General features: G+C 54.3%; 1 protein-coding gene across 1 annotated transcript in view; it reads left to right on the top strand.

Moving 5' to 3' along the window:
- The first annotated feature begins 1908 nt into the window (after positions 1 to 1908).
- Positions 1909 to 12220, top strand: part of MED12L (mediator complex subunit 12L) — a 102795-nt gene continuing 92483 nt past the window's right edge. The window contains 10 exon segments of the mRNA XM_064165773.1: positions 1909 to 1994; positions 2103 to 2255; positions 2542 to 2620; positions 4524 to 4683; positions 6415 to 6584; positions 7181 to 7291; positions 7657 to 7802; positions 7804 to 7906; positions 10749 to 10898; positions 12068 to 12167. Coding sequence (XP_064021843.1) covers positions 1909 to 1994; positions 2103 to 2255; positions 2542 to 2620; positions 4524 to 4683; positions 6415 to 6584; positions 7181 to 7291; positions 7657 to 7802; positions 7804 to 7906; positions 10749 to 10898; positions 12068 to 12167 — 1258 coding nt within the window.

The raw sequence follows: 12220 nt of genomic DNA, 5'->3' as shown, positions 1-12220 counted from the left end.
CGGGTACAGGATGAAACTCTCCCACTCTCTGATATTAAGGACGGGCAGATTGAGAGAGGAAGGTCTCCCTTCAGTGAACTTCTGACAAGTTCTTGTAGCATCTTCACTCTTCTAAAGTACAAGATGCCAGCAATGGCTGGATAATACTGGATGGATAATTACTGGGTTGTTTACTGTCTTGCTTTGGGTTACTTGCTACACCTGTGGGAAGCTTGCATGTCAGTGGAGTCGACTCCAGACCAGTGGTGCCATTTGTCCCTCACCACCATGAGAACAGAATAGACCTGCAGACATTAAAAATGAGGGAGATCCTTCAACAAAGCCTATAACAAACAATGAACACAATATCTCCAGAGGTTAGCCTCTGTTTTCAGCTAGCAAGAGCAAAGTCATGGCAAATTGCAAGAATTTAGCCATGATGCTAAAACCCAACCCCCTTATGAACTGCAGTTTGCCATTCTTACTTGTTCAGAGCTCATTCCTCAATTTTCATACAGAAGGGGTGGCTTAAAGCTCTGCTCCCTTAATTAGAGGTGCCATGGAACACTTGTGACTCTCTGAACAGAAACAGCTCAACCAAACCCAGCCCCTCTAGCACTGTTTTTCTAGCGCAGCCTCAGCTGCTAAATGACCTATGGTTTGATTGCAGAACTGCTTGGAAACCAAAGCAATGTGGTTTGTCTGCATCTCCTGTCCTTGTCCATGCTAAATTTGAACGTAAGCTCGTTTGTAGAGTGCTGTCATTAATTTTACTTAGGCTTATTTCCAGCCCACTGCCTCATCTTCTATTTCCAAAGTATCTCGTGTTTGTACTTGGAGATGCAGTGCATGGAGAGGATCTGGCTCAAATAGTGGGGAAAATGGGAAAAATAAAAGTTCTCATTCTTGCTTATTGTGATGCTAGTACAGGAATGGACCTTTCTCTCTGCTACCTGAGGAGATGGCACCAACACAGGGAGAGAAACATGTTCTGCAGAGCAGGACACCAATTGCAGGAGGTGATGGAGCCTGCAAACCCTTTTTAGGGAGAAAAGGAGGAGCCCTAATGTTTTACTGTTGTGTTACTTCTGTTTTGGAGAGCCACTGATCAGGAACCTCTGCTGACATGGGGTTTCCTGTCCTGCTTAGCTGCTCCCCTGGGAACCCTGGATCCATTTGGGTGGTACAGCCTGGGAACACCTTTTGGGAGTCACAGAGCTCCTGCTTGTGCTGCTCTGGGATCAGTGGATCCATTCGAGTGGTACAGCCCTGGGAACACCTGTCGGGAGTCACAGGGTTTTTGCTGCCCTGGGCAGGGAGCAGTGGCTGAGAGGAGAGGTGGCTCAAAGGAGCCGGACTGGATGACTCGCCTAAGGGCCACTCCTGGCTGCAGCCCTGGCGGGGACAAGAACATCGTTGCCCGAGCAGCACGGTCGCAGTCAGGGGTACCTCCGATTGCGGGACTGTGCTGTACCGGAGCAGGGCTGTGCCTGCCGTCGCCGTGCTAAGCACTGCCAGGAGCAGCCGCTGCGGGGGCGGCTCGGTCGGGTGACGGTGCGCGGCGCCGCCTGGTCCGCAGCGGGCTGCCGTTACTCTCCTGAGCGAACGATCTACCGGCTGGAATGGACGCTATTAGCCATGGCAAGACGCGAAAGCACGGGCCCCGCGGCGGAGAGCGGCCCCGAGGCGGCCCGACCCAGCTGCGCTGCCCTCGGGGCTGCCCCACCTGCGCCACGCCTCGCTCAGGGGTCGCGGCCGCACCTGCCGCGGGAGGGAGCGGTGGGCAGGGCCGGGCCGGCCGCCCCCGCAGCGCTCATCCCGCCCCCGGCGCGGCGGGGGTGAAGAAGGGGGCGAGCAGCGGAGTGCTGCTCCCTGGCGCTGAGAGCCCGCTCCGGCGCCCGCCTGCCGCGCCGGCGAACGTGAGCGGTCATGGCCGCCTCCGCGCTGCTCAGCTATGCGCAGCGGCCGCGCCGGGTGCCGCCCGGCGTCTGCCCGCAGGACCGCGGCAGAAGGAGGTGAGACCATCCGGGCCCGGGCCCCCGCCCGCTGCCAGCCGCTCCCCCCGGCCCGCTGCCATCCCCCGAAACTTTTGAGCGCAGCCGCCCGCTGACTTGCATTTTCAGCGGCGAGCCGGCGGCGCCGGTCCCGCTGCCCCGCACCGCGGCCTCGGCGGCATCGGGCTCGTCCTGCGGGCGGGAGGGGCGCGGACCCGGAAGGGGGGTACGAGGGGCGGGGGCCGGCGAGAGGCACGGACCCCTGCGGGGTGCCCCCAACCCGTGAGTGGCACCCGCTGCTCATGAGAGGCACGAACCCGTGAGTGGCACCCCTAGCCCGTAAGGAGCGTGGACGCGTGAGTAGCACCCCCAGCCTGTGGTAGGCAGAGACCCGTGAGGGGCACCTCCAGCCCGTGCGAGGCTGTGAGGGGCATCCTTGGCTCCTGAGGGGTGCAGCTGCCTGCCATGAGGGGTACACGTGGGGCACGGGCTGCCCGGAGGGTGAGAAGTGCTACCAGCTGGGGCGAGTGCGTGGGCTAAGCTGCCCACCCTCTTTCTGACCCTGCAGCAGGGACCCATGGCTCGGGGAGTGGAAGGGCTGGGGGGTTTTGGAGGTTGGGAGCTGCATCTGCAAAGCCAAGGTGGAAGTGAGCAGGGCAGTAGCTTGTACTCGTGCATCAGGCTGTGTCTGCCCTAACCAGCTGCGCTGTTGGTTGGTGTTGGGAGCAAGCCTGTTGTTCAGATGGATGCTGTGACATGCCCAGCAATGCACAGGGTTGGTTGTAGGCTCTCTCTGGCCCATCTACCCAGTCTCTGGCTCTCCAGAGGTAGGTGGAAGAAGCCCTCGCTTGGGTTTTGTGACTGGGCTGTGTCCTAGCAAAGTCAATGGGTCACTCTGAACTTTGCCTTGTGTGCTGGGTTTGGGCTTGTACAGATACCCCTGCCTCTTGTGTGGCTTATTTGGCGTGGCCTCGTCTGGTGTTTCTGGATGCCTTCTGTGCCCCTCAATTTGGTGCATGTGGAAGTCGTCACTCTAATGTGTGTAGAGAATGAGCTGCAATTAAACTGAGTGAGTGCAGCTGTGCAGCCATGCAGTGTTCTTCGTGCTTTGCTCTTTTCCTCTACTGGCCACAGCAACCCCATGCAGTGCTGCAGGCTGGAGACAGAGTGGCTGAGAGCAGCCAGGCAGAGGGGCACCTGGGGGGTACTGGTGGGCTGCAGCCGAACGTGCCCAGGTGGCCAAGAAAGCCAGTGGCATCCTGGGCTGATCAGGAATAGTGTGGCCAGCAGGAGCAGGGCAGTCCTTCTGCCCCTGTACTCAGGCCACACTTTGAGTGCTGTGTCCAGTTCTGGGCCCCTCAATTCGAGAGAGATGTTGCAGTACTGGAAGGTGTCCACAGGAGGGCAGCAAGGCTGGTGAGGGGCCTGGAGCACAGCCCTGTGAGGAGAGGCTGAGGGAGCTGGGGGTGTGCAGCCTGCAGCAGAGGAGGCTCAGGGCAGAGCTCATTGCTGCCTGCAGCTGCATGCAGGGAGGCTGTAGCCAGGTGGGGTTGGTCTCTGCTGCCAGGCAGCCAGCACCAGAAGAAGGGGACAGAGGCTGAAGCTGTGCCAGGGCAGGCTCAGGTTGGACGTTAGGAGGAAGTTCTTCACAGCAAGAGTGATTGGCATTGGAATGGGCTGCCCAGGGAGGTGGTGGAGTCGCCGTGCCTGGTGGTGTTTGAAGGGCGTTTGGATGGGGCACTTAGTGCCATGGGTTAGTTAATTAGAAGGGTGAGGTGACAGGTTGGACTCAGAGGTCTTTTCCAGTCTTGTTAAATCTGTGATTCTTGTGAGGCTTCCAGAAAGAAGACTAATTAAGGGTAATTTGTCAGCTGTTAGAGGTTATCACCTGGTTCCTGGAGTCTGTCAGAGTGACTGTTGGCCAGTGCTGGTTGAGAGGAGCTTGGGCAACACGCAGTACCAGATGGAGGTTCAAGTCTGTTACTGATCTTTTTGAGCTCTACCTCACTTTTTTGGCCTCTATGTTCTTTCTGTCTGGTCACTCTTATGCTACTGCACCTCATGCTGGCAAACTTTGCTGATTTTGGAAGCTAGAAACACTTCTGTGACCTGTGTTTCTGTGTGACCATGATCAGGCTTGCAGAGCTGTATCTGAACTCAGCTGTGGTGGTGCAGGGAGGGGAATTTTAGCTCTGGACTGTGAAATATTTTCATTTGGGTGGTGGATTGATTCTTTGCAGGCATGTTCATAAGTATTCAGCCTCTTTCAATAAGAATGGAGGTGGCCATTGCCCAGATGGTTCATATTTATGTTCCCTGGCTGTGTGAGTGGAAACTCACTGCAACAGCCTCGTTGTCATTTGCCATAAGGTCATTGATTGGAATGTGGCCTGAGAAAGGTCTTCCTTGTGTGTGTGTGTGTGTGTGTGTGTGTAGGTAGTGGTGGTCATAGAATCAGCCAGGTTGGAAGAGAGCTCCAAGCTCACCCAGATTCTGTGATTCTGAGCTGCTTTTTGGGCTCTCCTGAACTTGCTTCCCATCTCATTTCAGGTTCCCATTCTCAGTAAAAAACAAGATGTGTTTGCTTACTTGGCAAAGTACTCTGTGCCCCTGCTGTGAGCAGCTTGGCTGATCAAGATGACCTGTGCCTACTACACTGCCATCTCTGAAGCTGAAGTCAAGAAATGCCAGGCCACAGACCCAAACCTTGGTAAAGAAACATCTCCAATGCCTACATGCACAGTCACAGCTGAGGGCCCTGCTCCTTTGGCTCATGGCTTTGATGTCACTGTGTGTCCAGAGAGGAATCTTAGTAGTGGGGAGGGGGAATAACAGAATCACAGAATTCCTTACAGTTCCTCTTCCCCCGGGGCTGGCTGTGTCCCCCCTGGGGCTGGCTGTGTCCCCCCAGGGCTTGCTGCACATGGCCAAGCAAATTTATTTTCATTCAATAACTTCATAGAATGGTTTAGGTTGGAAGTGACCTCAAAGCTCATCCAATTCCAACCCCCTGCCATAGGCAGGGACACCTCCCGCTAGAACAGGTTGCTCAAGGGCTCATCCAACCTGGCCTTGAACACCTCCAGGGAGGTTGTGGAGCACAGAAGCACAGAATGGGATTGAAAACCTGTGCCAGTCTATCACCACCCTCACTGCTAAGAACTTCTTCCTAACATCCAGTTTCAATCTCCCCTCTGCCACTCCAAACCTATTCCTCCTCCTAGCATTACCAGACCTTGTCAAGAGTCCCTCCCCAGACCTCCTGTAGCCCATTTCAGATCCTGGACGGCCATTCCAAAGTCTCCTGGAAGCCTTCTCCTCTCCAGCCTGCACAGCCCCAACTCTCTCAGCCTGTGCTCAGAGCAGAGCTGCTGCAGCCCTCTCAGCATCTTGGTGGCCTCCTCTGGCCTGGCTCCAACACTTCCATGTCCTGCTTGTGCTGGGGGCTCCAGAACTGCACCCAGGAGTGCAGGTGGGGTGTGAGGAGAGCAGAGCCAAGGGGCAGAATCCCCTCCCTTGCCCTGTGCCCACACTGCTCTTGCTGCAGCCAGCACAGGGTTGTGTCTGGGCTGCACTCACACTGCAGGCTCCCGTTGAGCTTTTCATCACCCCAGACCCTCAGGGCCTGTTCCTCAGGGCTGCTCTCAGCCATTCCCCACCCAGCCTGGATTTGCCCAAGCTGCACTAAATGGAGGAGCACTGCTGAAGCAGAGAGAAAAGGTGATTGTTTGTAGTAGATCTGTCTAGAAGGTTAACCAGTTCTAGTTGTGACCTTTACTGTGCTGGTCACTCTGACCCTAAGAAACTGCTCCTGAGCTTTTGCCTTCTCAGCAAAGTAAAAGTCCAGAGGAGTTTTCTGTTCCAGAGGGGTTGTAGAAAGAACAGTTTTTATATCCCACTGCTGGTGCAAAGTCCTGCTGAGTTTTATGCTGGCTGTTTGGAGGGGGAATGAAGAGAGGCTGAAAGGTCCAGGTGGAGGGAAGTAAGGAAGTGGAGGGGGAATGGAGAGAGGAAGAAAGGTCCAGGGGGAAGGAAGCAAGGAATTGGAGGGGGAATGGAGAGAGGAAGAAAGGTCCAGGTGGAGGGAAGTAAGGATGTGGAGAGGGAAGGTATTTATTTTCTCTGTCAAGGCTGTTCTGTGGGGGAATGCTGCAATCTGATGAAAGAGGCAGGGGATTCCCTACAGACACACCTTGTGCCAGAGCTTTCTGTATCACCCTGGGCTAGCAACTCCCTGCACCCTTGGCAGTGTCCATGCTTTGGGAGCAGTGCACAGGAGATGCCCTGAGGAGCCCTTAGCTCACAGAAGCACTGCACCTGTGGGGCAAGCATTGGCAGGAGGATTTTTGATGACCCAGGCAGTATGTTTCAGTTCTCTCTCTGAAAGGAAACTTTTTTTTTTAATCACCTGAAGTGTTCTAACTGCTACCTTATTTTGTAGAGTGGACCCAAATTATAACCAAATACCTTTGAGAGCAGCTGGCAAAGGTTGCAGAGTTCTACCATGTGGCTTCCAGTCAAGGCAGCAGCTCTGTGGTGATGGCTCAAGAGATGGAACAAGCCCTGAAGCAGTGGGAATATAATGAAAAATTGTCACTTTGTATGTTTCAGGTAATGTTTGGACTACTGTTTTGAGGTAAGCATTCTTGGAAGGTTCAGTTTTGGAATGCAGAGGTAGCTTTTGTCACAGGGCTTGCCCAGATTGTAAATGCTGCTGCATCGTGAGGCTCTGCCAGCTGGAAAAGCCTTTTGGTTTGCTTGCTGTGCTCGGCTGTGTTTGCAGCACCTGCTCTATTACTCCCTCTTCAATATTACCCCAACTTTTAAGGGTGTTTTTAGTGGACCAGACTGAGGCCACTGTGGCACATGGAGCTTTGTGTGCTGGTGTAGTGGTCTGACTGTTCAATTCCACCCCGCTCTAGCCCAGAGTAGCTCCCTGATGTTTCTACCCAAGGACAGAAATAGCAGGAGGGTTGCTGGGGGGGAGTGAGTCTGTCTGTCAGCAGTCAGGGCAGGCAACCTGCTGAGCTGCAGAGGTCGCCGCTGCTGGATGCAGTTGCTTCCCTGTCCACAAGGCTGCCGTGGTGGTTGAGGGTCCTGGCAGCTCCGTGCTGAGCTGAACAGAGATGGAATAAAGCTCATAACCGCCCACCAGCTTTGTTTGGTGCTGCCAGTTCACGTCTGATGTGTTATTTCACTCCTCTAAGGAAGGAATGCTGGAGAGACATGAATATCTAACCTGGATACTGGATGTCCTGGAGAAAATCAGGCCCACTGACGATGACCTTCTCAAGCTGTTGTCGCCTCTGATGTTGCAGGTACAGGAATGGTTTAAAGCCAGAATCAGTGCCAGTGTGGTTTGGACTTAGTGTTTGTGGTGGTGAAGTCTGAGTGCAAATGCTTGCATAAGCCCCTTAGGGAAGTGTGTGGCATGGTGCATGTCTGGAGTGCATAAGCACCTTTGGAGGGGTCATGTTTAGCTTGGAGCAGTAGAAGGCTTCTGTTGCCATCACCGCTGCTGGGGCAGGTGGAGGTTTTGAGAGACAGAAGTGTAGGTTTGCTGTTGTAACTTCTGGACTGTCCTGTGTTGGGGACACCCTTGGGGGCCATGCAGGGGTGGGGGTTGCAGGAGGTGAGTGCCTGGGGCAGCCTGGGTGCTCAGCAGCCTTTCTCTGCCTGGCAGTCCTCGGAGGAGGTTGGTCAGTCAGCCTGCCTGTCCTGCCGCCTGCCCTCGCTGCCAGGCAATAACAATGCCCCCGGCCTCCTGGCTGCACACCCTCCTCACCTGATCCTTGGAGCGGGTAACCCTGCCCTGCCAGCCCCCAGCCCACAGCCCTGGCACCGCGGTGAGCCTGGCACAGCTGCCCTGCGCCGGCTTCCTCTCCTGCCCTCAGCACCGCCCGCTGGTGCATGGACCCAGCTGCGTGCTGCAGGTAGGCCACTCTGCTGCTGCTGCTCTTTGCTTTTGAGGCTGTGGCCAGGGTTTTGGAGAACAGTGGTGTGAGAAGGTGTGGAGTTGTGGTTTGGAGTGTGCCTGCACCCATTAAAGGCTGAGAACCAGGTGAGTTATGGGGGAAGCGGCAGGGTTGTCCCTCTGCACTGGCTGAGGGTTGGTGATGGAACCATCTGAAGAAGCTCCTGCTGTCCTTGTGTCTGTCAGCACCCTCTGCTGTGGGGAGGAGAGACTTAGCTGCCAGGGCTGGCCAAGCCTTTGCTGTGTGCAGTGCTGCTGGCCCTGAGCATCTCATCACGTCCTCACCACCAGGGAACCTGCACGGTGCTGGCTGTGGAGTGTGGCTGGGCAGAAGATGGCACCAGACTGAGTCCCACAAGCTCTCACCTTTGAGCACTTCCTCGCTTCTTGCAGCTTGTCCTGGTGCCACTGCAGGCCTCTTTGCTTGGCTGTTGTCAGAGCTGGGGGTGCTTTGTGGTGGCCTCATGCTGCTGTGGTTCAGTCACTGCTCACTTGCTCCTGTTGCTCGGCAATGGCAGAATGGTCGAGAGAGTAATTATCTGCTAAAAAAAGACCTCTGTGATCAGCTGCAGTTGTTTGCCTGAGTGCTGACCTGGTGAGGCTTCCTCAAGCCCTCCTGCTGCTGCCTCTGCAGTTGTCTGTCTCTGGGAGTTGCACAGCGATGTCCCACGGTGGGAACCAGGCCTCTGCTCATGAGACCGTAGCATGACCATAACATCACCTCCCTGGAGAGGCTGGCAGGGACCTCTGCAGATGTCATCCACCCCCACCACACTCTGGCAGTCAGCTAGAGCAGGTTCTCCAGGACCACAGGCAGATGGGTTCTCAGCATCTCCACCAGCCCCTCAGCAGCCTCTTCCAGCGTTGGACCACCTGACCCTGGTAAAAGAGCACTTTGTTGTGGCACACAGCTCCCTCTCCAAAGGAAGGCTGCTGCTTTCCCACCATCCTCACAGCTGGAAGTCCAGAGCCTGGAGGCAGGCCAGGCTGTGTGCAGGGAAGGCTCAGCCCATGCTGTCCAAGGAGTGAGTGCAGGAGCTTGGATCCCGTGTGGCTCTCAGCATGCTGTCTGTCTCTCTCTTGCCCATGGCTCTGGGAGCAGCAGTGTTTGTCTCCATCCTGGGCTGTGCCTGTGTACTCTGGCAGCCTTACAGCTTCTCTCTGCTGCGACACAGCTGCTCATCTGCTGCCCTTCCCATGCTGTCAGGGTCTGTGTGTGTCTGTTCTCCCTGCTCTTTCTCTCCTCCTCTCTCTTTGCACTGCTGTCCCAGTCTGGGGCCATGAGCTATCCAGGACAGGAGGGCAGAAATGACTCTTACCTCTTTCCCTATGGTTTTGTTAAGGGAGATCCAGGATCCCTCAGGCTACCACAACTACCAAGGGGGTCCAGAGGACAGCTTGGGTTTGGGCAACTCTCTGTGATTTCAGAGCAGCATTTCTCTAGGCAATGTTCTGGCTGAGGTGTTGCTTTCCTAAGCCAGATCTGGAGTTGGGGGAGCTTCCCAAGGAGTAACCCAGCAGTCTGAAAATTAAACACCTGTGAAATCACAGGATCTCAAATGTCAGGGGTTGAAAAGGACACAAAGAGATCATCCAGTCCAAGCCCCTTCTACAGCAGGACCATCCAGTCTAGCTCAGGGCACACAGGAACACATCCAGACAGGCCTGGCCTGGAAAGGCTCCAGAGCAGGAGACTCCACAGCCTCTCTGGGCAGCCTGTGCCAGGGCTCTGGGACCCTTCCAGTCAACAAGTTCCTCCTTGTGTTGAGCTGGAACCTCCTGTGCTGCAGCTTCCATCCACTGCTGCTTGTCTTATCCCTGGGAGCAGTGAGCAGAGCCTGTCCCCCCCTCCTGGCAGGCTTCAGATACTTACAAACATTTATCCAATCCCCTCTCAGTCTTCTCTTCTCCAGACTAAACATCCCCATGTCCCTCAGCCTCTCCTCATTGAGCAGTGCTCCAGCCCCCTAACGGTCCTTGTAGCCCCCTGCTGGACCCTCTCCAGCAGATCTCTGTCCTTCTTAAACTGGGGAGCCCAAAACTTCCCCAAAATGAATCAACTTCCATTATTTGAGGTGATATTTAAGGGTCCAACCCCAAAGCACTCTGCCATTGCTCTCTGCAATACCTGCCTGCTGCAGGACAGTGAAGCTGTCATAAAATGGTTGTTTTGAAGCCTGTTGGTGCAGAATAATCTTCCTTTTGCAGTCAATCTGAAGCTCCTGCTGCATTTCAGTGACTTTTGTGCTTTAGAAGTGCTGATTGGAAGTGTCAGTTTGAATTTCTCAACGTTTCACATCCAGCTCTGTCTGTAAGCAGAGTACCCAAAAGATCCCTTTTATTGCTTTCTTTTCCCAGAGCCCATTCATGTTCCAGAGGAAGGGACTGAGTGAAACAAACCTCTGCTGGTGTTATGAAAGCAGTGCAATTGGGAACTGAAGGCATAGATAGTTAACTAATTCCTCTTCTTCATTATTAAACAGTCACCCAGTAGCTGCATTGCCTCAAGTGGAGGTTTTCAAGCCCTTGTGCCTAGGTTTGTCTTTTGGGTTTCTTTTGCTGCAGCAGTTAGACCAAAAGTGATTCTGCTCTGGTGGATTCTCTTGTTGTAGGGAGTGTTTATCACAGGGGTTGGAAGGGACCTCCAGAGATCATCCAGGCCAACCCCCCCCTTGCCAAAGCAGGGTGACCTAGGGCAGGCTTGCACAGGAATGCATTCAGGAAGGGTTTGAAAGCCTCCAGAGGCTTTATCAGATGTGTTCAAAAAAGGAATCGCTTCTCTCTTGTACTGTTGCTTGCAGACTGTAACTCTCTGTTGCCCAAGTGCCTTGGTGTGGAATTACTCCACAGATGAAAACAGGAGCATCAGCCCAGGCTCACCTCTGGATTTACTTCATGTTGCTCCATCTAATTTGCCTATGCCAGGTGGGAACTCAGCGTTTAATCAGCAGGTAAGCCTTGTCTTTTGCTTTGTATCCCAAGTGAGCATAGAGTCTCTGGGGTTGGAAGGGACCTTCAAAGGTCATCTTGTCCAACCGCCCTGCAGTGAGCATGGATCAGGTCACTCAGGGCCCCATCCAACCTGTCTTTGAACGCTGCCAGGCTTGGAGCCTCCATAGCTTCTCTAAGCAACTTGTTGCAGCGACTCGCTGCCCTCCTGGGGGAGAATTTCATGCCTCATTTGTGATCATGGCAACCACAGCCAAGTTTAGCTGTTTCTGTAGGGCACATTAAAGGCAACAAAGCTGGGGAGGGCCCTGGAGCACAGCCCTCTGAGGAGAGGCTGAGGGAGCTGGGGGTGTGCAGCCTGCAGCAGAGGAGGCTCAGGGCAGAGCTCATTGCTGCCTGCAGGGAGGCTGTAGCCAGGTGGGGTTGGGCTCTGCTGCCAGGCAAGCAGCAACTGAACAAGGGGACACAAGTTGTGCCAGGGGAGGGCTAGGCTGGATGCTAGGAGAAAGCTCTTCAGAGTGAGAGTGATTGGCATTGGAATGGGCTGCCCAGGAGGTGGTGGAGTAGTTGTCCCTGGAGGTGTTGAAGAAAAGAGTGGATGAGGCACTTAGTGCTGTGGTCTGGTTGACTGGATAGGGCTGGGTGCTAGTTGGACTGGGTGAGCTTGGAGGTCTCTTCCAGCCTGGTTGATTCTATGATTCCAACAGCAGTGTTGTGGCCTTACTTTGTCCTTCAGTCAGGAACTGATCCAGGGAAAAGAACAGGAATTACATTTATGTTCAGATGTTTTCTGTTCCTAAACTGGAATGTTTGTTCCATAAGAGGAAGCCTGAGGTAAGGTGGTGTGGAGCATGACTTGTCAGAAGGGCTGGAAGTTTAGCTTTTGATGGGATGAATCTAAGGAAAAGATCAGAGTTAACCAGGTTGGAAAAGACCTTTGAGATTCTTGAGTCCAAGCTAAATGTGTTGCTGTGCGAGAGGATTGGTGGCAGACGAAACATTGGAACAGAGCTGTGCTTGGGTTTGTTGTTCCCAAATGTAAGGAGTGTTGTGGAACACCACAGGCTACCCTGCTCCTGCTGAGAAAGCTTTCAGGAGCTTCAAATGAAAAGGGAGGCTCCCAGCACCAGCTAATTAGCAGCTCTCTTGAGTGTTTGTTTGCTTTCCACAGGTTCGGGCTAAGGTTTCTGAAGTAGAGCAGCAGATCAAACAAAGAGGTCATGCTGTGGAGGGTGGGTGGTCTTTTGACAAGTGCCTGGAATCAACTGCAGGTAAGACAGCTTCAACTGAAAGGTGGGGACTTAAGGCTTGCCTCTGTTAACCT

Source organism: Pogoniulus pusillus, chromosome 26 (assembly GCF_015220805.1).
Source record: "Pogoniulus pusillus isolate bPogPus1 chromosome 26, bPogPus1.pri, whole genome shotgun sequence".
NCBI lineage: Eukaryota > Metazoa > Chordata > Aves > Piciformes > Lybiidae > Pogoniulus > Pogoniulus pusillus.
The sequence above is the reverse complement of the archived record's forward strand: the minus strand, read 5'-3'. Positions and strand labels throughout refer to the sequence as shown.